At 32.9% G+C, this 27,134-nt stretch overlaps 4 protein-coding genes across 7 annotated transcripts; 1 reads left to right on the top strand and 3 right to left on the bottom strand.

Annotated features, from left to right (window-relative positions):
* Positions 1–2,721: 2,721 nt before the first annotated feature.
* On the bottom strand, positions 2,722–12,081 carry Cka (Connector of kinase to AP-1). 2 transcript variants are annotated; one of them, XM_013324181.1, is made up of 9 exons: positions 11,642–12,081; positions 10,315–10,563; positions 9,741–9,915; positions 9,139–9,321; positions 7,273–7,374; positions 4,774–4,964; positions 4,270–4,560; positions 3,891–4,157; positions 2,722–3,775 (listed from the first exon to the last, which is right to left on the bottom strand). In XM_013324181.1, the coding sequence occupies exons 1-9, from the start codon at positions 11,858–11,860 to the stop codon at positions 3,401–3,403; spliced, it is 2,052 nt and encodes a 683-aa protein (XP_013179635.1). In that variant the 5' UTR covers positions 11,861–12,081; the 3' UTR covers positions 2,722–3,400. The 2 variants fall into 2 exon arrangements, with proteins under 2 accessions (XP_013179635.1, XP_013179645.1); XM_013324191.1 differs by having other exon boundaries at positions 7,273–7,317.
* A 958-nt stretch (positions 12,082–13,039) lies between these two features.
* LOC106123913 (serine/arginine-rich splicing factor 7-like) lies at positions 13,040–15,009 on the bottom strand. Of its 3 annotated transcripts, XR_001228176.1 has the most exons (5): positions 14,833–15,009; positions 14,564–14,751; positions 14,293–14,483; positions 13,848–14,084; positions 13,281–13,368 (listed from the first exon to the last, which is right to left on the bottom strand). XR_001228176.1 is itself a non-coding variant. In XM_013320331.1 (4 exons), exons 2-4 carry the CDS (start codon positions 14,738–14,740, stop codon positions 13,215–13,217), a joined length of 522 nt encoding a protein of 173 aa, XP_013175785.1. In that variant the 5' UTR covers positions 14,741–14,751; positions 14,833–15,008; the 3' UTR covers positions 13,040–13,214.
* Positions 15,010–17,057: 2,048 nt separating this feature from the next.
* On the bottom strand, positions 17,058–21,463 carry Pi3K21B (phosphatidylinositol 3-kinase regulatory subunit alpha). Its single transcript, XM_013325511.1, has 4 exons — positions 20,876–21,463; positions 19,826–20,524; positions 19,068–19,364; positions 17,058–18,530 (listed from the first exon to the last, which is right to left on the bottom strand). The coding sequence occupies exons 1-4, from the start codon at positions 20,953–20,955 to the stop codon at positions 18,296–18,298; spliced, it is 1,311 nt and encodes a 436-aa protein (XP_013180965.1). The 5' UTR covers positions 20,956–21,463; the 3' UTR covers positions 17,058–18,295.
* A 543-nt stretch (positions 21,464–22,006) lies between these two features.
* LOC106127833 (integral membrane protein GPR180) lies at positions 22,007–27,134 on the top strand. The gene is made up of 7 exons (XM_013326110.1): positions 22,007–22,707; positions 23,240–23,515; positions 23,855–24,014; positions 24,597–24,734; positions 24,968–25,223; positions 25,573–25,677; positions 26,031–27,134. Exons 1-7 carry the CDS (start codon positions 22,238–22,240, stop codon positions 26,192–26,194), a joined length of 1,569 nt encoding a protein of 522 aa, XP_013181564.1. The 5' UTR covers positions 22,007–22,237; the 3' UTR covers positions 26,195–27,134.

Below are 27,134 nucleotides of genomic sequence, written 5' to 3'. Positions count from 1 at the left end.
CTTTTGAAATATCCTAATTTCATAAACAATTAGAAACAATTATCATGATTTCTCTTCTCAATGAAGAAACATTCAAATAAAACAAACCGCGTTAAGTACTTCAAAAATATAGAGGAATATTAACACCTACTATCCATTATCTTACTTAATATATTGAACAACATTATAGATTAATTCTTTAATCGCAATGGCGATGAGTGTCTCATGTTAAAATCTGTCCCATCCATAGTTATATTTAACGAATGCATCTTCAAATATCTCTTGAACACCCAGTAAGCCAATAATAAAATAAATTTCCTGGAAAAATAAAAACGTTTTATGTTTTAACATCACAGAAAAATTTATTTATGCATATGTATGAATGTGGAAGAAGCGGGAAAAGTATCATAATATCTTCGACGGAATTGAAATCCCTAATGTCTGTCTACCTCTCTGGGTCACGGCTTGAGGTGTGTTGTTAAATGAAATGACTTATAAAAAGCCTTTAACAAGGACACAATAAAAATGCAACATTTTATTTTACAAAACTTACCAGCTGCCCATTGATGAGGAATATTGTTCACTCTTATTTCAAATAGCCACACGACGGAATGTCTCGTCAGATTAAATCTAATCTTTAATCTCAGTTATCTTTTACATCTCATTCCCAAAACAATGCAAATCGTATGACATAAGACCAGTATCACACTTAATACTAAATGCTATACAAAAGCTATTTCGTCCAAAGATAAACAATCTTCAATCGGATAGCTTTTATACTCACTTTTTCGGTCAGTAATTTATGGTTTATGGTCAAAGACAGTTTATATCTTTAACTATTATACGCTCTTTTATCGTTCATCATAGCACGAACTGGTTAGCAATCCTTTAAAATTGTTTATTAGCTGTTGACCTAAAGTTTGTACACATTGTATTGTGTAAACAAACCATTATTGTATACAATAGTTTATTGAATGTCTATAATGAACAAGTCATCTACAAAAGTCTGTGTTCGATGATCACTTAACATTAGAAGAGTCGTTGCTCCTCCCGCGTCCTTATATTCGGTACTAGTCCTAGAGACAAGATGATATTCCAAATCACAATTTTTAGACATTATTAGTTAGAATTACTTGGTGCGAATGACGTCCCTTCGTTACAAAGTCCAGTGTCAGAATGAGTGGCGAGGGGTCATAACCGTCGTCATTTTAGTAAGGTTTGTATTGGGTCAATACACTGCCACATTTTCGGATTTTCTTCCTAATACAATATAGCTCCTTTAGTAATTTCTAGACCACAGTCTTAGTTGGGTAAATCAAAGTATCACACTCTAGAATCTGTTTGTGTAAATTCAAATCTTTGTGGCGATTAGCAATTGATTTGTCTGTCTGTTTACAATCATCTGGTGCCGCTTTAAAGCGATAGTAAAAGCATAAAATACCCCTTATCAATCAAATAGCTGTTAACACCATGCTCTTTCTTATTCATCCAGTAACTTCTTTGTACCGTGGTCTTTCAGTGCATAAAGACAGCGAATAGTTGCCCTCGTTTCCTTTGAGAAATTTGAATATTTATATACAGGCACATACTTTATGGATTCCCTTGTACTTTTGATATTTAATGCTTATTTTATAGAATAAGGAAGGGTAATTAAAAAAATAAAAACAAGAAATTTTTCGGTTATGTTGCTTTTTACTATCAATTTTGGATGTAAGTGTACAAGTATGAATTCGAGGAAAATAAAGGAATACGTAATGTTTCATAATACATATATATTATATTCTACATCGCAGTACTCGTTATCAACAAACATTACTTATTATATATACTTTTAATAAAGTAATTTCTACCCATTCATAATTTTGTTCGATCGCTCACATTATTACGATACCGTGAGAGCGTGTTATTCAGTACATGTGAAAATTACAACGAAAATATTTTAATGTAAATCCAATTGATTTAAATAATATATAAGAGCTAAAGAAACCATTTCATTCGTTATCTGAATTAGCAAATACTGCGTAAAATCTAACTGTACAGTCACAGACACAACGTATCAAAGAAACATCGCCAACATTCAGTATTACAAACATCTGCTTACAGATTCATTTAGTCTGTTAATGTAAACATGACATTCTATGTAAACGAACGCTTATAGTGCTTCTTCTTATAACAGATAAGTGCAATTCAAATTCAAGCGATATAGAAATAACATGCATATAAGCTAAGTATATAAATTCAAATTTGTACACAACTAAATTATTTAATAATCCAGGTTAAAACAAGTTTTAGCTGTATTCAAATTTAAAGCTTGTTTATGTTAGTTAACGTACTTATGTTTAATTTTAATAATAAATGTAGATTAATTGTAATGCTGGTTTCTTTTGTTTATATATTGTCGGGCATTTATTTAATGGTTACAATAATATGGAATCATTTCTGCATTCCCACACGCAAAATAAGATACAGGCATCAAGTGAAAGATCGAACATTTTGGGAGAACTGTTTATGTTCGTTTACATAAAATCTCATGGCAAAGTGCACAGGGTTTGGAAACGAGCAATAATCTCACTTTATATCATAGAGTCGTGTGAAAAATTCGCAATAAAAACCTAAAATCCACATACTGAAAATCTAAAAATATATTATAATAGATTTCAAATGTCTATACATAGATGAGTTCACTACGCGCTCGCGACGAATAAACGCGTCCGAAACGTTTACAATGTTTAAATATGTTAAAAACGTACCGAAGGGACTAGACACGTGCTCCGAGACACGTGTTAGCTCGCCCGCGTTCCATGCGACCCGCCGCTGCCTGCGCGAGGCACACGCACATCGCTACTTCTGCCTGCGCGAGGCACGGTCCTGACGTGCTGCACGAGGCACGCCCACAACGCTACTTCTGCCTGCGCGAGGCATGACTGTGACGTGCTACAAGAGGCACGCGCACAATACTACTCCTGCCTGCCCGAGGCACAACCGTGACATGTTTCAGGAGACACATGCATAATGCTACTTTTGCCTGCCCGAGGCACGTGCTACACAAGTGCCCCAATCTGGCTCGTCGAGACCAACGTCGATATAGTTGCATCATTTCATATTGAAGCAATATATATAATTAATAAATCGCACGGTACTTTTGCATAACAGAAGAACATGAGAAATAATAGATTTAAATATTAGAAAGTCTTAATTATTAAATGTTTTATTTTAAAAAATCAGTTCTTCCAGTACGCAAATTTCCAGACCGTATTCATTCAAACTACAAAAACTTTATTAACAGTAAAACTGTAGTCAGAAATACAAAAAGGCAAAAAATTGGAATTTTGAATCCCGTTCGTTAGTAATATGTCACGGCTGTGCTCGGGTCTGTGGTGGTGCGGTGGTGCGGTGGTGTCGGGCTGGCGGTGTCGTCCTCTCAGACGAAGACCTTGGCGAGGCCGTCGGCGCCGGCGCTGGCGATGTAGGGGCGCAGCGGGTGGAAGGCCACGTCGAGGATGCTCTCGTCGAACTTCTTGCGGTGGGCGGTGATCTCCTGCACGCAGGTCTTGGTGTCGAGGTTCCAGAGGCGCACGGAGCAGTCGTGCGAGCCGGACAGCAGGAAGAGGCCGTTGGGGTCGAGCGCGAGGCCGGTGACGGCGTCGAGATGCGCCACCATCGCGTGCGCGCACCGCCCCGACCCCACGTCCCAGAACCGGATGTGGCGGTCCTCGTGCGCGCTCACCAACAGCGGCAGCGTCGGGTGCGCGCGAATGCGGTTCGCGGGGCTGTCGCACGCAATACGCAGGAACGACTGATACCAAAAACACATATTTATCTTAACTCATGTTTAAATTGTGTAACATCATTTTTTTTTATCAAATAAGGCTATAGATGTGGTCAAGTAGAAGGCAGAGCGATGTTTTTACCTGCGTGGTCTCGAGGTCGTAGAGCAGCATGGTACCGTCGCGGTATACGACGGCGGCGGCCGCCTCGCCGTCCGCAAAGTCTGCGGCGACGGCGGGCGCGGGCGCGTGCGGCGCAGTGATGGCGTCGTCGCGCAGCGTGCACAGCAGGGGGCGTGCAGCGCGCGGCGCCCACAGCCGCGCCGTGCCGTCCGCGGACGCCGACAGCAGCCGCCCGTGCGCGCACGCCAGCGACCACACCGCGTCCGTGTGCTCGCGCAGTACCGGACCCTGCAAGCAAATTTATAATCGAAAGATGCATCATTTCCTTCACAAAATAAATATTCTATTCGTTGCATAAATAAGTACTAGAGGTAACAGAAGATAAAACAGTGATAGTTACCTGTACCGCGGGATCGTAGGGGTCGTAAGGGTCTGCGGTGGGCGGCGGCAGGTTCCAGACGCGGATGGTGCCGTCGAGGCCCCCGGAGAAGCACTCCTCGGAGCGTGGGAGGCCCATGGCGAGGCAGAGTACGGGCGCCGTGTGCGCTCGGAACGTGTACAGAGGCTCCACGTCGAGGCCGGCCGACTTTTTGGCTTGCACGGTCCGCTGCAGGTTCCACAGTTTCAGCGTGTGATCCTCGGAGGCCGTCACTAAAGCGGCTTCGGTGGGATGGAAAGCTAAAGCTCGAACCTAGAAACATAGAGTCGAGAAAATTAATTTTAACATATTTTATAGAGATATTTATCCTACACCTTCAACCTTAAACGTTTACCGGCAACCCCTAAAGATTTTGAATACCCTAAGGGAGCTTTTATGCCTTTACTTTAATTCAGTCGGGTCCTACTAGATCCACGACAGTAGATAGTTGCTCGTCTGGCGCCGCTGCAGTGCAATAAGTCTCACCCCGTCGAAGTGCGAGCGCAGCGTGTACTTGGCGTTCCAGGTCTTGCGGAAGGACTCCTTGTTGGCGCCGGCGACGTCGTACGCCTCGGGCTCATTGCTGACCGTCAGCTGCGCCAGCTCGCCCAGCGCCAGCGGCTTCTCGTCCGCCTCGCCACCGCCCGCCGCCGCGGCCACGCCTCCGCCGACCACGCCTGCACCAATACACACATGCAATACACGATGTGCGACATCTCAAACACGAACTGAGAAACATCAAAGGCAAATCTAAACTAATAAACAAACAATAAGTCAAGATGACCAAGATTCAAACAACAAAACTAAGGCATTATTAATAATTTTTTGACTCTTTTCGGTTATTATACCAACTTTTGCGCCCGCATATTTCTGCAGTATTAAACCGGTACAAAAAGCACTAGTTTAAGATAAAAAGATTTGAAAGAACTATCTGCTAACGGTTTACAATTACATTGCTGTTTTTCATTTGTATTGAACGCTGTTATTTTTAAACATTGCAGCAAAAACAGTGTTTTTCGAGATTCGAATGAAACGGCCTAATTAAAATGTCTACTTCCGAATAGGTTTGGCTACAAAGGCAAAATAAGCATTGTGGGTCTAAGCCAGAAACCATTATCGTACTGTGATGATTGGGACCTTATGGTTCAATGGTTAAAAGTTCGGAATTCGACCATGAAGTCGTGGATTCGAATAAGAATAATATTTCAGATTTAGATTGTTTTTTTCTTGAATTGACATAATTTTCTTATTTTTAATGTGTGCGTAAGATATATGTAGTTATCGTAACTCGAAAATTTTATGTGAACAATAATTTTATGCCATCTTATTTAAAACAAAAAAGTTTCTTAGTACTATATATTTTAATAAGTAGTGAGTAATTTGAAAGGGTTTATCATTGCGTTACGTAATAAAAACTTTTTCAATTTAACAACACGGAACTGCTCCATCAAATTTACCGTTAATGTGTGCGCCTATTAACTCTATTTTTAAGCAGTGTTAATGTTATATACTCTCATAAAATAAACGCTTTGGCACGGCCAATTACTCCTATATGAATTATAAGTTTATTACTCTTCCGTTGTAAACCATAGACAACTTTTATATTACGATAATATTATTCTAAAAACCTATGACAAAATGAATAAAACATTACGTCACGTCTGTGAATTTTTAATGTTTTCTACTTATTTTTTTAAGTTCACTAGCCCTCTAGTTTTTTCACTGCATATGCTATATTTTTTGCGAAATATTTATAATATTCCCCCTTAATGAACATAATTTATTCATATTAAATTGTAGATAAATGACTTAGTTAAATACGTTATTTATGACTCCCATGCGTAGAGTGGTCTAAAACATTTGCCTGACATTATTAACTAATCACTCGATTCATAAGGTCGTCAGACCTCTGTTTCCGCTGCCTGTGCTCCCCTATACCTTTATATCTTCATTTTGATGTATGTTAACAATTTACAATATTTAAAACCCGTTATAATTTTTAAAAGAACGCGAGATGTGTTCTTTTAAAAATATTTACGAAATGTAATGAAAATGTAATTTAGAATTTTTTAAATTATTTATATTATAAAATCACAGTTTATTAGTGTATATTATCAAGTAATTGTCTCGTATTCAACAAAACCTTATGTTATGCAACACTTGACAGAAATCGTAAATAAATAACGATCAGAATTAATATACGTAATAAACGTTAAGCCTATTAAAAACAAAACAAAACCATCAACCCTACGAAAACTAAATAAATTTTATTAATCACTAATTCGTAAAGAATATAAAGGAAAGTCGACAGATAAAATAAACCTAGAAACACATTAATCGTCAGATAATTGACGTCTTATCATAATACAGTAGTAAAACACTTTCACAATACAACAAAAGGATAAATTTAATCTATATTGAACATAATTCTATTTATAATCTGACTCTCACCGATCTAACACTGGAATATTGATTAAATAGCCTAGATAAGATTAAACAGGCCAGCCATATATCTTTTGTAGCTTTTAAAACTTTAACAGCGATAAAAAGTAACACAAAGTATATTCTTACTGAGAATCAGTTAATTTGTAAAATGCGCGCAGAAAGTTGGCTTAGTATTGTAATTAATACAGCTATATATTTAGAAAATTCATATAAATACAAAATACTGCTGTTACTACTCTATTAATGCGTCAATCAGTAATGATTCCCAATTTTAGCCGTAGGTGTCAAAGAACCCTTCATCTTACCTCGAGGAAATTTTGCTGTTAAAAATTACCTTTTATCTAAATTAACGTACTGTTTGAGATTTTACTTCCCTAACCTAGAATATCTAGATAAAGATGCTAAAATAATTTTAAGATTCAGCACTCCAAGAACTTTTTTAATACGCAACCAAATGTCAACGTCAAAGTCAAAGTTTGATGACGTCATGAGACTAGCAGTAAGAGAGAGTGAGACAGAGAATGGGAGTGTTGTACTCACCGACTGGACACTCATCGCCCTGTCCGCCGCCGTCGGCCTCGCTCTCTGCCAGCAAGTTGAGCACGTTTAAAACCTCCTCCGCTTCGTTGTCTACCTCCTCGCCTTGTTACGAGGATCAAAAGCGATATATAATAAATTAATTCAATAAAACAAACATCACACACCCATCACCCAAGCTAAAATCACCGCTAACCAATACTTCATTAAACAAAACCGATCCAAAAAACATTAATTCCGAAATAAAAAAAAATCAAAACGCAATTGAATAATAAATAAAAAAGTATACATTGTAATCATAGAATGTCCACTGGGTGCCATAACAGGAGAACATAGAACAGGTTACTTGTAACAAAACAGTTTCTATTATCATAAGAAAGATTATGTTAATTAGTTACATTCGGTCGCACAAACCGGTGGTACTTTTATAATATTTATCATGGTGTTATATAGTCTTGTTTTTTTTTTTTAATTCATTTTTTAAAATTTTAATCCCCGAAATTAACAAAAAAAAGTTACATCTAGCTATAGATTAGTGTTTATTTAAATAATCTTTAAAGAAGAAAATTTACTACACAAATTCCTCTGATTCATTCATCACAGATAAATCAATCAAAGGTAGTAAAAAAAATACTTTACAACTTCAAACATGAGTAATTCATATGCTCCTTACCCTACCTCTTACCCCACTCCCTACTCCCTACCCATTACCATATAGTTTTGAAACAAAACAATGATGGCAACTAAAAACACTACAACATTTTTTTGAACACAATGAAGGGTATTATTCTGATGGTTTATGATAACAGAAGCTTTTGTATTTAAAAGCTGTATGAAATATTGTCTATGTAAAACTTAACCTTAACTTGTGATTAATTTTCTCCGTTCTAATTTTTCCTAATCTTCTTACCTACTTTACTAGTCCATCATAATAAATTAAGCTTTCAAATCAACAATTATCATAGGTTACAGACATCTCTTATTTTCATAAGCATAGTTTTTTAAATACCAAACAGTTAAAGATATAGTAAGGACAAGAAATAAAAAAAAGTAGCAAGGGAAAGGGAAATGACAAAAATAGGCTGTTATTTACAAATCAACTGTTTGATAGTAAATATGGTTCACCATAATTTTTTTAATTATATCCATACCATAAATATTTTCATCCCAATGATGATAAAAAAATAGATCTATATTAGAAAAAGTTTCACCACTAAAAAGGTTATATTACACCCAGTGGACATTTTGGTGCTCCAATAAAAGCATGTTTTACAATGTGCCTCTAGTTAGGAAATATTAAAAATTCTTACACTCATCCCATGATTAGGCTAGGCTAGCTATAAGAGAGGAAGTAATCGCCCAAAACACAAAAAGAAATGGAAAATTTATTAATAACAGAAAATTTTCTCTGTATCATTTGGGTGTGTAATATTAGTATAATAAGCAAAGATTCAAATCAAACCAATCATTTCATGAGACTTCTAACACAATAGGTAGTAGAAATGACAAAAATTGAGCATCTCACTAAATTTTAAGCTAACTTCTCTTTATTATGATCAAAATCTATGCTTATATCGTTTATTTAACATATATAAGAATGAACAAATCTTTAAATAACAAAACAATTTTTTGAAAATTTATAAATAAGGTGTATTTGTACTATGTTTATTTAAATCATTTGTTTATATGGAAACAGGAAAAAGCATCACAACAGCAAAATTGCAATTATGCATAATTTAATAATTGGTAGCTTATCAAATAAGTATTAATCAATTGTTTTTTTTTTTGCAATTAGATAAAAAGATTTGTTCATTTAAAAAAATAGATTAGCATAAAACATTCACAAGGGCCTATATTAATATTAAATACCTTGTTTAGGGGGTGCATGGTGTGGTTTATTTGCATCTAAATCATCTATCTCATCCATATCCATCTCCTGGTTTGCCAAGAACTCAAAGTTAGCGAACACAGCCGCCGTTTCTTGCACAGAGAGGCCCTCCTCATTGTAACCTCCACCCGTTGAAACACCACCTTTACGTTGCTCCTTACCCCCTAAACCATAAAATATACTGTTAAAAACTAATTTAGATGTTGACAAATTTTATTTTAATGTTATAAAACTTAACACCGTTACTGCCACTACGATTTTTAGGTACATCAGTGAAAGGGTGCTAAAACTGCGTGGCGAGTCAGTGACACTGAACATGAGTTTCCAAATCACAAATCTCCACTTAATAATTTTTTTTGTTATCTGTGTTGTCAATGATGACACTAAGTTTCACAGAAATTTTGGTATCAGAAACCCACAATAAATGTGTTAAAAACATAATTACTCAAAACATCACAGAAAGGTTAAAAGTAATAAAAAAAACTGGCACTACATTACAATAGAATAACTGCAATAATTTCTTTAAGATGTTTTATTTACTCAGATGATACATTTCTGAGTTTATAAATTCAATGTAACTTACCATAGTCATACTTGCGGATTAAGGAGTTTATTGGTGAATCGCCGCATCTTTCGCGGAATTTGTTATCATTGTTTCTATAATTGGGGTCCTCTGCCTGCTCCTCATTGTTCAAGCCAAGCAGAGTCCGCACGCGGTTAGAGCGCACATCCAGTATCGTGTCTGTGTAGCCTATTTCCTATTGGATACAACAAAAAAATATTGTTAAGCTTGTAAATAAATCAGATTCATGCAATTCAGTCAATTATCTAGTCAAGTAACAGACAATTCCATGAAGTTTGATTTGTTTGCTAAATGTGTTACTCCAAGGTTTTAATATGATATACTTGTTAAAGTTTGTCTGTCTAATCAAATAAGTGTTATTTTCAATAAGAATTTTTTTACTTTAATGGAATGAAATTATAATACATAGTATTAATTTAATGTAAAAGGTATCTCAATACTGAGAAGTCAATCAATACAAGAGTAATATAGGAATGTACTAATGGATTGATGATGAAGATGAAGAAGTTACATAGGAAGATAATTTATTATCTGTAGTGTGATATTTTTGTTCATGGTTTAACTTATGTTATACCTGGAGGTATTGTTTTATGAGTTGTCGCCCCTGTTTCCATTGTGCCTTCTCTGCGGGCTCAGGCTCCGTGGGCGGCTCCTCCGGTGGCGGGCGCACATCTCCCTGTTGTAATTCTACACCATATTTGAGCTTATGGAACTTTGCTCGCTCCTGCTTTAGTGCATACTCTAACATTTTAATCCGCCTTACTAGATCATTTTTCAGATTCTCTTGACCTTTTCTCTCTCCTTGGAGGAATGCAATCCTTGCCTGTGGAAACAAAATTATTGTGATAACTTGTTTATTATATTTTATTGTGCAACTGGTAATCTTATAAACAAATATCAAATTTTATACAGATATAAATGTCCTCTATGTATTTTATATTTTAAAAATTGTGATTTTGTGGAAATTGTATAAAATAGTTAAATGAAACTGTATCATAGTGATACCTTATCTATGCTAATATTATGAAGCAGAAGGATTTAATTGTTTGCATTGAATAGGCTCCGAAAATACTGAAGTGAGTTTAAAAATTCTTTCACTGTTGTTAAGCTACACTATCCCTGGGTGACACCGGCCATATTAACTACAATTTTTTTTTATTTCAAGTGGATGAAGCCACAAGCAACTGCTAGTTTAATATAATTATGTGAGAAAATGTTACTTGGAATAACTATTTAGGAATAAACAAGTATTAGCATAACATGTGCTGTATCTATTATTGACAATATTTAGAAGATTAACAAGATGGTTAAAGCTATGATTTAAATTTCTAATTAAATCACAACTGTGACAAAAGGGCTAATTTAGATGGTAAATGGATTGCTAATTTGCAGTCTATGCTTAATACTTATTGGTATGCTTTATATCACATATCTTTCAAATACTAATATGCACATGACATAAGTTGCTTTGTAAGGTTACAGTTCTTTGCAAGTCCTCCAAGATTATAAGAATAGCTATAGCATAATGGTTTTGTTTTATAAAAAGAATATCAAAACGCAACAAAATTGTAATGTACAAATGTAAAGTATTTATATAAAATAACAAAAGTTGATAATTTTGGACATTTTATAATTTTTCGTATGCTGAATCGCATTTTTACCAAAACAATTAAGGCATGAGATACATTTTACGGCAATTACAATTAAAAATTAATATCAAACAATTTCTATTGTTTTATATTATTGAATAACAAATTTGTAGCATAATAAAACACTTCACATCAAATCAAATTGTACCAAAATTATCGAAGAAAACTGAAATAAAATTACACTAAGGAAAACACGAAAGGCTGTAGGAATTATTGATAGATATAAAACAATAGAAATTTATACATAATTACCTCAAATTCGGCTCTGTCCACCTCCCATTGTGATCTCTCGAGCTCGAATCTCGCCCATTCATGTTGAATAAAATGCAAAATGCCTGGTATTGAATACTGGACACTTTGGCTGGATTCTTCATTTTGTTTATTATTTACACTAACTCCGATTTGAGATCCCACTTGCCCTCCGTTATGATGAGACACGGAGCTATCATCCATGGCTGTGGGGATTTTCATGACATGGCCACCATTACCGTACTTGTCACAGACCTATCAAGAACTACAAAATGAACTACGCGAAATAAAATACTAACACCTCATGGTTATCTATAATCTAACTAATGTTCACGTAGGCGACATCGAAAATTCTTTTTTAATAACGAATTCAAGAATGACAAAAATTATTGCATGACGGAATACAAAAGTCGAAACGACGTCCGTCCGCTATACATTGCTTTTTTCTTTTTAATTTCAGTGTTGCCATTTCATTCGGTTAATTCGCCATCCAATTTTTGTATTGAACACAGATTAAAAAAATGTATTTTACTCTTATTAGGAAGGGAAGACAAAATATAACATTAACCTAAATAATAATTAAATAAAGTTAGAGCTCACGAAGGAAGGTGTAAAAAGCCCTATGGACGACCTCTTCCATACATATACAGCTGTCATATTTAAATTCACTCCCCTCTTATGCATAAAGCTGCATACAGCGATATAGCAGGAGAAATAGATAGGATAGGTATAAATAGCGACGTAAAGGCGGTTCATTCCGGATGCCAAGCACTAAGTCATGAGCAAATCTTAGCAGATTATACGTGATCAGTGACTGGACTCGCTGATACGATCATTTGTGTTTTGAGACCACCCCTGTTACAAAGGCATGTTGCACTGCTACTGAAAGCAGTACTTATATAGCGTTACCTGATGTTGATAACATATCTACCGCGATTCATGACATTACCAAATGAATGGACTGTAGAATTTAAATAGTAGTACTTAGTATACACTTTATAATCTGACTATACATATACAGGGTTATTTTAAAGTCCAAAAAAAAGAAAAAGGTAATGAGGAATACTTTTACGATACTTTGTATATGGCCATTATTTTTTTACTCAACAATGATAGTTAAAAAACTGAAATTTTGAATATTTTTCCCAAAAACAAGGATACATTACTTTGATTTTGGAGGTAGCTATTACAAGAATTATCATTGTGTGTGGGTGCACATACATTGGTATATTTACTGCAATACAATCATACTAATAAATATTAATAATTAAAACAGGAAATTCAAATTCACAGCTCCTTAAAGTATGAACTACCATTTCTAGTAACCTTTTTTCTGTAGGATCTTTAAAAAATCGTGTACATTTATGAGGATTGAGGTCTTATAAAAATAAAAAAAGCAAATAATTGTTATGACAGTATATTGATAACACAATCAATATATCATTGTACCCTTAAAACACATCACATTTAAGAGACAGGAATGATGCAACATAGTCAAGGTGGACACATAAATGTGATGTCCTATGAATAAAAAAAATTAAATCATTGCAATTATTAAACTATGATCGGTGGCAATTTAATTGGACTTTTTGGAATCTTTGGATGGAGAACGTGATCTGGAGCGGGACATCGACCTCCCCTTGGAGCGAGATCGCGAGCGAGAGCGGCTGCGTGAGCGGGAGCCTGATCTCGGCGAGCGGGAGCGCGTGCGGCGGCGGGAGCGCGAACGGCTGCAATCACACACACAAAAACTAATTACACTCTAATCACAAATACTTACTTAATATATTTAACCTAAGGTTGGATTAGACACAAAAATTAATAAGAAATTTGAATTCTGTCTATATATAACCTCAGAAGTTATTTTCAATATATTATAAATACAAATCTTGAACTGTTGCTGTAACTGTGACTGACCAATACTTGTACAAAAAATATAATAAAATATTGTGTTGACGTTAAAATCTGATACACATTTAAAGACGGCCCGGCCCTAGTTTAAAATTTAAATCTATAGTGCAATCTTTGAAAATAAAAAACCTTCCATGATCCAGACATTACCTCTTCGTGTCCCAATGTGCAAGTCATCATGTAAATGAATGAATTGTCCTCTTACTATATATACTTAACTGTATGATAACTGTAAATAAATGATTATAACAGCAGGCCTGCTCTGAACACAAATGTGGGATATAAATGTGTAACTCACTGAGTGCACGCAGTGATTACATTAGACGTGTGTCGCGTCGATTGAACAAACATAATGCTCAATGTAGTTTTCAAAAAGTGAAGTGTGCACGTAGGCCGTCACTACGTAGTTCGCAGAGCGAAGTTACAGTTGTCAACATAAGCGGAGTACACGCCGCGAAGTGTAAGCTACGTAGCGCAGACAATAAGAAGTGCAGACACTGAAGAGTTCGTTCTCGGCGCACAGGCCAATGATAACCTATAACATAGTTATCATTGGTTTACGTGAGTCCCAAACATTGGAAATGGAATCTTTAATTTAACAATTTTGTGTTTGTAAATATTACATAATTATAAATGGCCAAAATAAACTTCCGAAACAAATAAACATTTACGACAATACACAGCCTCAAAGATTCCATACCAAAAACACATACATTCTTGATAAATACTATGAGTATAGTCACCTGCGGCGCCGGCGACGTGTACAATCCCGTGCATAATGACCACGGTCCCCGCAATCGTAGCAGCGATCGTCATAAGGACGCGGTGGAAGACGGGACCTAGGCGGCGGCCCGCGTCCATATCCTCTACTTCCGTTGGACATTTCCACTCGAGCCCGACGGCCACAAATTGTTCGTCCATCTAAACCGCGAATCTAAAACATTTCAAAAATTACAATTTAGTTTGCGTTTACATGGAAATAACTCAAAAATTACGGATTTCTCAAGTATTTACCGCATCCTCAGCGTCACGGGGATCTTCAAATTCTACAAATGCGAAGCCGGGTGGATTCCTCGCTACCCACACATTTCTTAGGGGACCGTAGTATGAAAAGGCATCCTCTAGTTCTGGTTTACTTGCATTGTTACCTAAATCACCAACGTACACTTTGCAGTCACCGTAGCGCGACATTTTCTGTAAGCCTGTAAATAAATGATATAGAAATAATTGATGCGGATGTGATGGCGTATCTTAATTTCCACATGGTTTTATTTTAATTTTACCAATTTTATGTTGTTTAGTTAATCCTCAACACGTTTATTCCACATTTGTCACAAAATACACTTATAGTTAATTGAATACAAAATTGGAAACCTATATCTGTACACGAAATTATTAAACACCGAATACCGACGCCAATGTTCACAAAATGGCGGAGAGAAGAAGAGAGGATCGGAAAATTTCAAATCCATAGACATAGAATGCTCTAAGCTCTAGCTAGTTTATGTGTATTATCTATGGCTCTAATATGAAATAAATGGATGGGCTACAACACGTTGTATGTTGTGTCTGTTTGATTTTCACCATTTTGGTAATTCGATAAGAGATGAGACAATGTAACAAGTATCGATAGCACTTGTCTGTTGTGTATAACTAAATTTTCTTTTCAGGAATTTCTTATACAAATTTGGAGTTTTTATTGTCCTAATTTATTTCTCTTATTGACTTGTTATATCAAGTTCAAAAACTTGAAATTTTCCGATATCTTCGGAAATTTCTAATTTTTTCGCAAAACTTTAAATATTAAACAATAATGGTTTTTGAGAGTAGTAGGGGGAAGAAAAAAATAGTGGCAAGTCATTTTCGTTGTAGTTCATGTTCACCTAAGCAGTTCGGTGTTATCAAAAATATTTCGAAGATAAATAACAAAAAAATACTGAACAGTCAAGTGATCTTAAGTGTAGTTTTTTGCATTCTGCATTCACCATTATGAATGTTAATTATCGATCGATATAGTACAATTTGACTATTTTTAAGATTAATTAATAAATGAGCTAACGATTATTTGGATAAATTGTTTATTAACACTTACTCTACTTTTACAATGTTATAAACATGACGGCAATGTATAATTTTTTTACGGATCCAGGTATCGATGTACTCACTTTAGGGAGATATTTATTCATTCTACATTACGTTTGTTATAAATCATCGAAACATTCAGGTAGAATAAATTATATTTGAGATCAATATTATTTTATTTTCTACACGAGTTTAAGACAACACAATAAATGCCTTGCGTTTTAAGTTGTACACTCAAGGCATTTATTGTATTGGATCAAATTATATTAAACGACCCAAAAAAATGGCATTCACATGTCAAGATAACAGGCATAACAGATTGATACCAAACATTATTTTTATATCGAATGACACATTTTTCATGTTTAAATGAACAATTAATCCAATTTGACCAAATGTTTTTATATCAAACACAAAGAGGGTCAATACTAGTTGCATATAAACATAAATGATATGTTGCACAGATGTTTTACATTTATTAAATGAAATAAAAGTCTACACCGATATTTTATTTCGACTCTTAAATATTCATAGATTTTATAATTTTTTTAAAGCCATGAACTTAGTAGGAAGGAGTATTCCAAGTAAACTGAAAAACTGACATTTTTATGGAAATTAAAAATAAAATCAAATATGTTACCCGTTATATAAAACTCATTGTCGTGTACTTTATATTAGTTAATTAAATATAGAAATAACTCCAATACAATAATCTCACTTAAAATTCAATATTATACATACTCTTTATATTTTAGGACAAAATAATATTTTATTGTAAGATTTTAAAAAACGCTTTATTAACCTCTCAGCTTATGTAAAACATTATTTTTGTATGTGTTACAAGCTTCAGAAATAAAAAATATATAAGGATTTTAAAATATAGAAATGTATAAGGAATATGAAATTAGAACAACAAGAAAATGTTGCTATTCTTTCGGTTCATAAATCGAGTGTCATATACAGAATTAAAACTATAACTTCATAAATTTCATTAAAAAAATTAGATTCGCTTCATCAAAATCAACGTATTTTAAAGAAAAAAATCGCTAAGAATGGCACATAATTTTAAATGACAATTGCATTACTACAACACAGCAATATTGCTTGTTTATTTTTATGACATTTTGAAAATAAAAAAGATAATACATATTAATATTAAATATTATTAAGAAAGAAAAGCAAACTATTTTTTTAATTTGTGATATTAGAATCATTTTACAATATCCGCAAAAGGTGTAGAGAGCACAGCTTTTTGTATACTTCAAACAAATGTGTTAACACTGAAGAGAAATAACTTCATTCAATTTTGATAAAAGGATAAAAAAATTAATTCAAAAATTAAACTATAATCCTATTTTTGTTATATCAAACATTATCCATCAATCACATATCAAAATAAAAAAGATTTACATAAATTTATTAAGAATGACATCTTGTTAATTAACAAGTATGTTTATTAAAATGTTTTAATGCTGGTTGGTTTCTAAATTTAAGAAAAATAGAAGACTAACTGAGATTTAAATTGTGTGCATGGATATGAGATGGATGTACCAAGGTTGCCTAAAGTGAGGCACAAGTCAATGTGTATTAGAGGTCTAAAAATCAAAAGTTGGACTAAATCCAGCGGTTATGGTGGTATCTAAAAAAGGTTAAAAGCTGCAAGATGATTGTACCTTGCCAAATATAGACCTACCAGTATGATTTAAAATTACAGTCAACCTCCATTTTTGAGCAAACCACAAATTCGGACCGTACCTAGCACCATTCCTGATCATGCCTGATTCAAAAAGGTTTATGTACACTAGGTAGCACTATGTGCAAAAGCATGTAAAGGCTTTTATAAATAACTGAATAAATTAAAAAAGGAAACAAACTGAATTAGCCTGAATTTACAACATTGAAAGTGAAAGGTGCTGCCTCTACAATAGTACATCAGAGATCATCTTATTTGCCCATAAGTAGGACCCATGTTTGTTATAATGCAGTTATTACCCCAATACAAAACTTAAGAACTGTTTCAACTTTGTTGTAAAATATAATTAGTACTTAAATAAATATATATCTATAATATTTATCATCACTTTGTACAATTACCTTAGTCTATGAACGCTAAGATTATAAATACATATGTATCCATACACTACAACTGATTTTAATGATACAATATCGTGCGAAAAGAATTCACAAAATTATACAAAACCACGCACAATTTACAAATTCGCAAGTCACAAACATTAATTCTCTTTCACAGATATAAAAGTACGTAAACCTAAAGAATTTCCCAAAAATAACCTTAGCAAGTCAAAATGACTTGACATATCACAAATCTACAGGAAACTCAGGAATACTTACGTAAAAGCATTTACAATTTCAAACCTGTTTTAATATTGCAAACACATCCTACTTTTTACTATACAAAAAGATGCGTATACTTGAAAACGCCCATTAAAAGTTTCACTACATTCTCTTAATCTGAGTGAAATTGTGTGAGACGACCACAACAGGAAGAATACAGATATGCAAACACATTATAATACAAAATTCATTCATATAATACTCATGGTTTTTACACATTCAAATAATCACTGGATTGTAGTACCTAATATGTAAAGAATGTTCATTCAAATATACACAGACTAGGTAGGTCAATTAAATCACAACATTTTAGGGCATTGGGACACGTTGTTTTCGTTGCCTTCTGTACGACTGGAGCTGTGTGTCCATTGGTTGAACTTCTTGTAATGGTGTTGTTTCTTGTTGAGTTGTTTCTTGTACCTGTTTCCTTTCAGGTTTTTTCACTAAATGCGCATTGACCGGATACTTCAAAACAGTTCGTAATTGGTCATTGTGCTCTTCTAACGAATTGACTGCATAGTGATGTACAAGTTCATTCAAAGTTCTGAAAATAAAATTAGGAAATATTATCACAATGTATTTGTTAAATAAATATTTGCATTACATCTTGAAGTATAACATTTCATCATCAAAATCATCCATCAACCTTTTACAAATAAACTCAGGCCATCACCATTACACCACTATTATGATGCTGAGCATTATCAGTGTGAAGGACAAAGGCATTCCTCAACAAAAAAAAAATCTCAAGGCAAATTGGTTGCTCAAGTTATATGATTGACTATCAATTTCACAGAATCTAGGTTGCCATGCCAAATTATTGTCTTAAGTTCTTAAAATATTAGGTAAAAGAAAGCAGTTTGTGAAGTAATATGAAGAGTCTAAATATAAAATGCAAGAGGAAGAACATTACCAAATGTTTAAAATAATTAACAATTTTAATTGTATCAGAACAGGATAAATTATTATTTTCATAAATGAACATGCTCACTGTATCACTTTGTTGTATTTAAACAAAATATATTTTTAAAAATCAAAACTGTGAAAGTTGATTGTTGAGTCACTATCAAATAATATTTACTTATAAATGTTGTAGGGTTCAGCAAATCCATATCCTCTTTCAGTCTTGAAAATTATGCAATGGTAGACCATATTATTACAACAAATAGATAATGCCAGTTGTCCCGTTGAATTAGGTCTTATTAAAAATGTGCCTTGAGGTTTTCCTTCAAGCATTTTCTCAGCCGTATCTCTTGTACAATTTTCCACCATCCAACTTATTGATTCATTGTGTGCATATAATTTTTCAAGAATATGAATGTTGTTATTTTCTAAAGCTTGAATATATTCCTCAGTTTTACCTCTTCGTTTAAGCCACCTGAAAAATACAGATTGAATTTTATATATCATCTAAAATAGATTAATACAACAGGTTTAGAAATATTCAGGTAATCTAAATCTAATGGACAATGTAAAACATGTGGCTATTAAAAGAATTCACATACATGGATCTATTAATTAAAGAAATTAAACATTGCACAATATTTTCAACAGTTGCAAAAAATTGAACATCAAATAGGAATAATTTGTATGCATTTCCATTGAAACTATGTATGATACTTCATAATAATTTACAAGTTTTATCAAACATATTATCAAATATGCTGTAATGTCCTAATTTTGCCTTCTAGGTCAGAACACTGACAAAGAAAAATTAACATAGTGTAATTTGATACTTATTTGCCTATCAATACATAACTTTTTTTCCCAGTCATTAAATATCATGAAAAAGTTATAAATCCTTTTTTCTAATTTTAATAAGGTACAAAAAAAACTTACACTTTGTATCTGTCCTTTAATTTGTATAGATTAATGATTTCAGATTTTAATTTGGTTATTTCTCTTTCAAGCAATAAATTAGATTCAACAGTTTCCCTTAGTAAATTGAATAATTGCAACTTTGCTTGTTTCAAATTGTTCACTTGTGTTACTAACTGCTTGTTATTTTCAATAAGGCCATTTTTCTCATGGGGTTGTGCTTCAGCATGCATTTTTTCTTGTAATTTTAAATGTTCCTCGCAGACTTTGACAGCTTCACAAAAAGCATCATGAGATTGTCTCTTCATTTTGACTTTTTCTCTTAATTTCATATATGTATCAGATCTTTCATCATAATTTTTAGTTTTTAGCACAAATTCCTTATGTATCTCCTTGTACCTTGATTCAAGTGTTTCATCATTAATATTCTCAGCTCCATCATTCTCTTGTAGCCTTGACAATGGGTACATAAGTTTGATATCCAAACTGCTATTGCAATGTGCCAGGGAATATTCTTTATAAAACTTAACCAAATCCACAACAGAGTTGAATTCAAAGGGTTCACAGAATCCATAACGGCCTTCATGGTTGTAGATCTTTATTAATTTGTTTGTGCCTCCTTTTCTAACAGTTAAGGTATATCCACTATCTTTGTTAGATGCATTGCGAACCAGAAAAGTGCCATCACAGGTATCTCTAAGAATTTCATTAGCTTCATCTCTGAAAAATTATGATACATTGATGTTGAAAGATTTTTTTTATTGTCACTATGATGATAATGATGCAACATGCAATTAATATATGCCTGCTATTGTAACAATTTTATTTATTATGTTAAATTTAACTCAATTCCATAACATATAAGCATTTTGAAATTGATACTTAAATAAATTTTCTAAAAGTTATTTAAAAACCTATTAATCTATTAAAACTATTCCTATCCAAACTGAGAACAGTTTGTAGTACAATAGAAAGGACACCTATCACAGAAATATTTATACTACTTTACACAAAATCCTTATAAATGGATGATGGGTTTCTGCAAAAGTTTTATTTTACTATATTTTTTACCTTGTTATATCACCCCAGTACCATTCAGCATTCTCCAGACTCTCGTCAGCTGATTGTTGGTGCACTCCTATTTCCACCATTCTACTACAAGTAACGATCGAAGCACAGGGAAAACACTACACCTAACAAACTAAGCCTAATACTTTAAATTGTAACTTCACATCAAAACTCATATATTTAAAAAATGGATGATTATTGTCGCTTCCGCCTGATGGAGGTTATGAAGTAAAAATACATTTTTTTCAATAAAAATGATCCAAATTCATTCGTAAAGGATCATAGTACACTATGAATACAGCGATCGAAAAATTTGAGCATTTATAAAAGTAATTGACACTGATATTTAGATTAAGGGATCACAAAGGAAACGAGCTAGTTACTTTTGACCGCAGTTTCTATGGCTGACAAGTACAGAAGTAGATCACGATTGGAATCGAAAACATTTTTCCACACGCATTTTCATCTTTTACTTAGTTATTGTAATCTAATCGAACACTGGACATATTCATTGTATAGCCGTATCATTATATTCTCATCTTTACACCTCTAAACGATAAAACACCATCCATAGATTGCGGTAAGCTAGATAGAAAAGGAAACATCAAATATACAACATACGAGTACGACCAGATGAACATAACGGTTTTACACAGAGTTCCGTATAATTTTGTTTTCCGTATAAAAGTGGTGGAATTTATGTAATAAAATCACAAAACGCACATTTCACTTTATTAAATAAGTAAGTAATTAAAAATACGTGTATCAACACGTAGTTTAATTCCTGATCGAGGATTTTATGTAAATTCACTTTTAAAAAGAAACGAAGCGAGGATACGAAAGGAACCCTAAATATTGTTACTTTCAAAGATAATGAAAAGGTACCATTGAATTTTTAATCTATAATTCAACTATTTACAAATTTATAACAATTTGCTATATAAATATTATGAAAATTTTAATTTAGATAAAGGTCCTCTCAAAATATCCTAAGATTTTATTTTTCATGATAATTGTTGCTTATAACTTAACATTTTAACAATTATAGATGGGCCTCTTTTTTATTTGCTCTTTGGGGCCCTGTTGCGCCTGTGCTTTTACTCTAACTGTCACTTAATATTGACATTTGAAGATAGATTTGCAAGATATAAAATGTATAAAATAGTACAAATGATAGTCTGGTCCATTTTCGTGTAACAAAATATTATTTGGTTCATTTTCAATCAGCACGTAGAAAAATCATGAGTAGAATTTTAACGTATTGAAATATGAAATGGGACTATAAGTGAATAAATATGGAAGGAGCTAGTTATGAAATAGTAATACAGAAATGTTAAATCAGTGTGACGGTATTTTGACGTCAAAATGTGTATTAACAAAGTTACATTTCTTTTATTATGGACTTTGTTTCTGTGTGCTTCATCGGAACACATAAAAGGCCAGTTTTCTACCCAAGAATTTTTCAAGTTCCTAGTGAAATTTGGATTTCAAAAGACAGATATTCATTTCCAAAAGGAAACATATGGATATATTTTTGGAAACATTACATCCAATCAACATTTTAAGTATCCTATCACGTTTGCAGTACTAGATAGAAGACATTTTATTCATTATTATAAAAATCGTGATATTATTGACAAGGAAACAGCTTGCCAGGTTATGTTTCAAAATTTAAACTCATCAGCTTATCATCCTAAATGTAATACATGCGGTCAAGATTTATTTCGACGTATTCCTTGCCCTGAAGGTAAATTGTGTGTTGATGAAGATACACCTTGGAATGTGATCAAAAGCAATCAGTTCACTTATGTTATACAAAACACAGGACAACCTAGGTAATTATATTTTTTATTTCTTATACTTATGGAATCAATCAAGGTATATTTTTGTGCAAATCGAGAATCAATTTGTCTTTTATTCACCAAAACATGTTTTACACAAACAAACAACAAATATTTTTTTATTCATAAAGAGGGCCCTGGAAAGTGATACATGAAGCAAGAATAACTTTCTTCTGATATCATGTCTAATCAGTGTATTGGTATTGCTTGCTTATCTAAACACAACAATGCTTTTATTTTATATATGTATTCATATAGTTTCATTATCAATTGATCTTTTGCAAGACTGTAAAGATTTAATCTGCTCAATTTGTACACTCCTTTTTTCTGTCAGTAACTTGTTGGATTTAAGTTATTGACACTTGTGAGACATATTAATTAACTAATTAAAATCATGGCTAATCTTTAATAGTCCAGTGTATGTATTGTGTTCTCCATCTCGGTGACTGTACTGGGCTAACTGTATTTTCTGATGCCTGGATCTAATTACTACTAGTTGAACTCATAAATCTTAATATGTTTTCAGGTTCTGGTATATATCTATGGTGTCATGTTATTTAGATGAAGTAACATGTTCATGGCATCATTACACCGGAGCCCCTTCTGCAGACAATAAGACGTTAACACATATCCCACAGGATATACAGTATGATTTCTGGCTTGTAAATGGAAGTCCCAATATTTCCTTGTACAACACATTGGTTTATCAGTTTTCATTTGATAGGCAAAACACCCTTGAGTTGTATCTGTTATTCTGGCTATGCTATATCATACTACTGCCTGTCCAGATTTATGCTGTAAGGTAAATATAAATATAAAATTTTATTGGCACATAATTTTGGTAACAAGTATATAATATTATAAAGTCTTTTTAATCACAATTCCGTTACTCACACTTTCCAATTTTACAAGTAAAATATGTACATGTTATCCATATTTTATGTTACTCTCACAATTTCCACAAAATAACATTTCAAAATAAGAACTAGTTATGGTCATTTAACCACAATCTATGGACATTTGTATAATTTACAAGATATTTAATAACACATGATGTTCATATGGAACAAGATATAAAGAGATAAAGGAACATGTTAGATGTATTCTTTATTATTTAATAATCAAATTGCTTGTTTTGTAGGACACAGAGACATCCAGTAACAAAACTGTTTACATGCAGCCTGTTGTTGGAGTTTATTGCTCTCTGTTTTAATGTGTTGCACACAGCAAAGTTTGCGATTGACGGCATTGGTTTTGAGGGACTTGCTGTAGCCGGTGATATTATAGATATTATGAGTAGAGTAAGTATTATAAATTCTTTTTTTTTTTGGCGATGGTACCAGAGCTAAGAAAACATTTTATTATTCTTATTAAGAAGAGTTTGTCACCAGACTTTAAACCTTATTTACATTCCATTTATTTCTCTTGGCCACTCTTTTATGTAGAAATTTGACAAGTTGTCCTTCAAATGAGTAATTGAGAAAATGTGAAGTTATAGTTTCTATTAAGATTAACCTTGTATTAGTTCATTCAACTACCAAAGATTGCAACAAAACATTTTTTTATTCAGTGTAATATTTGAGTATGTATACTCATTAGAAAGTTAAAACAGAAAATAAAAAAGGAATATCTTTATTATTTTAATAATATGGTTATATTTAAATACAAAATAATACATAAAGGCAAGACTATGTATAAACAGCTGTTTGAATTTATAGCATATGGTGATAATTTCAAATGGGTATGTATTTAAAAACACAGCAAAGTTATTTTACTTTTAACATATATTTGAATTTCATTTACAAGAACAAGTATCAAAAGAAAATGTGAGAATCTTTGCTTCTCAAATCTTTATGACTAAAATATATAATTTTTTTTTGCAGACTTTGTTTATGTTATTACTGCTCCTGTTAGCCAAGGGCTGGGCAGTAACAAGATTAGAATTGACATATAAACCTCTTGTATTTGGTGTATGGCTGGCATATGGAATAGTCAATATTCTCCTTTATGTATGGAATACGGTAAGTATTTAGAAATACTTTTTGAATATTAGGATTTATTTTTAATTTAGAAATCTTTGCTATCGTAAATTCTAAATAATGTCTGTAATAAATATTAATTACCATAACAAATTGATTTGTAATAGGATTTTATGTGATTCATGCAAATTTATGCTTCTCTTAAATTTATGGTTTAAGTTTATTTTATGGCTTTAAGTAAACATTTCTTATTTATCTACTTTTTTAATTTCTAGACGGAAGTTGATATAATAGAAGAGATAGATGAATACCAGACATGGCCAGGGTGGTTGGTTCTTACTCTGAGGGTCGCCATCATGGTGTGGTTCATTCTAGAGCTTCGTAATACTATGATATACGAACACAATATAACGAAGCTCAATTTCCTACTGCATTTCGGCGCATCGAGTCTCGTCTGGTTTGTGTACTTACCGATCATTGCATTGATTGCTCTGCAAATCAGTCCACTGTGGAGGTTTAAGTTTTTATTAGGTGAGTTTTTTTTATAAATATGACTATCTGATTAATTTTAAATAACACACTAGCTGTCGCAAGCGCCTTCGTGAAAAACTTAACTTTGACTAAAACAAAAACTTATTAAGTAGCCTTCTTCCAGAACATGTTCTGAATCTGTGCCAAATTTTATTAAGATCCATTGAGCTCTTCGGGAGATACCTTCTAACAACCATCCGTCTAAATATTCGCATTTATAATATTAGTAAGATTTGCTCTTTATCCCATGGCCTGAAGCATCCAAACATCTGAAAATACGTTAATGTTTAATTTTAAACCAATTATAAATTGTGTAATCGTAACTTAAGAATATTGATAATTTTTCCAGGTATAACATACTCGGCCGATTGCCTAGCGTACTGCGTGATGGCGCATCTGCTGTGGCCGACGCGATCCGAACAGTACTTACTGTTAACTTCTTCAGATTTTACAGGTAAATTATGTTATTATTGTAATTGTTTTTGTATTAAAATTAATTCTAAAGTAAAGGGATACGATATATTACTTTTAAAATAAATAAATAAAGTATGGCCAAATGGGCCATATGGATCGAATAAAAAATATTTTTATTTACTCAATACCGTATATACAGTCGAATTTAATGTAACTGACAAGTTATATTTACACATGTTACTCGCTGTCAATGTTGGAAAGTGTCTGGGTATTGTTTAATTTGGTTTCTTATAATTTCTAATTTCCATTGAATTCTACTATACAGTAAAGAATTATTATGATTACAAAATTTTGGAAGTGTCGGGAATAATTTTTGTTTAACATTGTCTCCAGCGAATGTAGAAGAACTGGATGAATTTGATGAGTCGCCCCACGTGGTGCACAGTGACACGATCGCGCTCACAACCGCGGAGAGTATAAATGCCGACGACGAAGACGTCATTTTCACGCGACCGCCTCTAAAGAATGGAGCGACTTACTCAAATCATTTAGGATAGACTATTTTTTAATCAAGTTTACTAAAAAAACTATCGAGCAACTTTATGACTTAAACTTGAGTACAGTTAAGCTAGTGAAATTAAGTTGGTCCTTCATGATGTGCCACTTCTATGAGATTTTTATATACGTGTTTGTGAATGGTGAATAGTGGCTGTTCTTTTATTCCTCTCACACTTTGTTAATGTGTAAATTTATGTCATTATGTAAGAACACGTTTTGTAAATGTTATTGTAAGGTCTGTGTTTTATTAATTTTTTTTAAATCAAGTTTTTTTATAACCCAAAAATGTTTGTGGTTCATTTCGAAAGTTATATATAATGTATATGTTTTTGTTATATATACGTAATCTTAATAGTTATGGTCAGTGGAATGAGATATAGCATCAAGTTACGCTTGATACTTGCTGGATTTAAAAGATTTAAATGTCTTATGGATTGATAAGATATCTTATCAATTAGATTCTTGAATCAAATTTTCTTTTGCTATAAATTATTTTACGAGAATAACAAAACTTTCTATTGGCATTATTATGAATGCCTCGTAAAAGAAATAATTTTATTGAAAAAAAAATGGATTATTCCCTTTTCTTAATACTGATACATTCAGAATTATGTTTTAAAATAAATTCTATATATAGATCGTAACAATTCCCTTTTCTTGGTTTTTAAAAAAAACTTACGGAACCAAATGAAAGTTTTGTTTGCATTTTTTATCTTGTCTGTCTTGCAAAATGTATTGTTCAATTTTATCTAATTCCCATATCTATTCATTGAATGTGAACATTAACAATAACCTTATCTATTGTGTAACACAGATAACATCTATGAAAAATATTTTCCCACAGATTATATTATTAGAATACTGAATAATTTATTTCAACTTTATTAAATTATTTCGATATATTTTTTATTGTAAAGTATTACTGAATTTCAAAGACCT

The sequence above is a fragment of the Papilio xuthus genome, unplaced genomic scaffold (assembly GCF_000836235.2).
Source record: "Papilio xuthus unplaced genomic scaffold, Pxut_1.1 DF828952.1, whole genome shotgun sequence".
Taxonomy (NCBI): Eukaryota; Metazoa; Arthropoda; class Insecta; order Lepidoptera; family Papilionidae; genus Papilio; species Papilio xuthus.
Note: the sequence above shows the minus strand (reverse complement) of the source record. Positions and strands in the feature narration are given on the sequence as shown.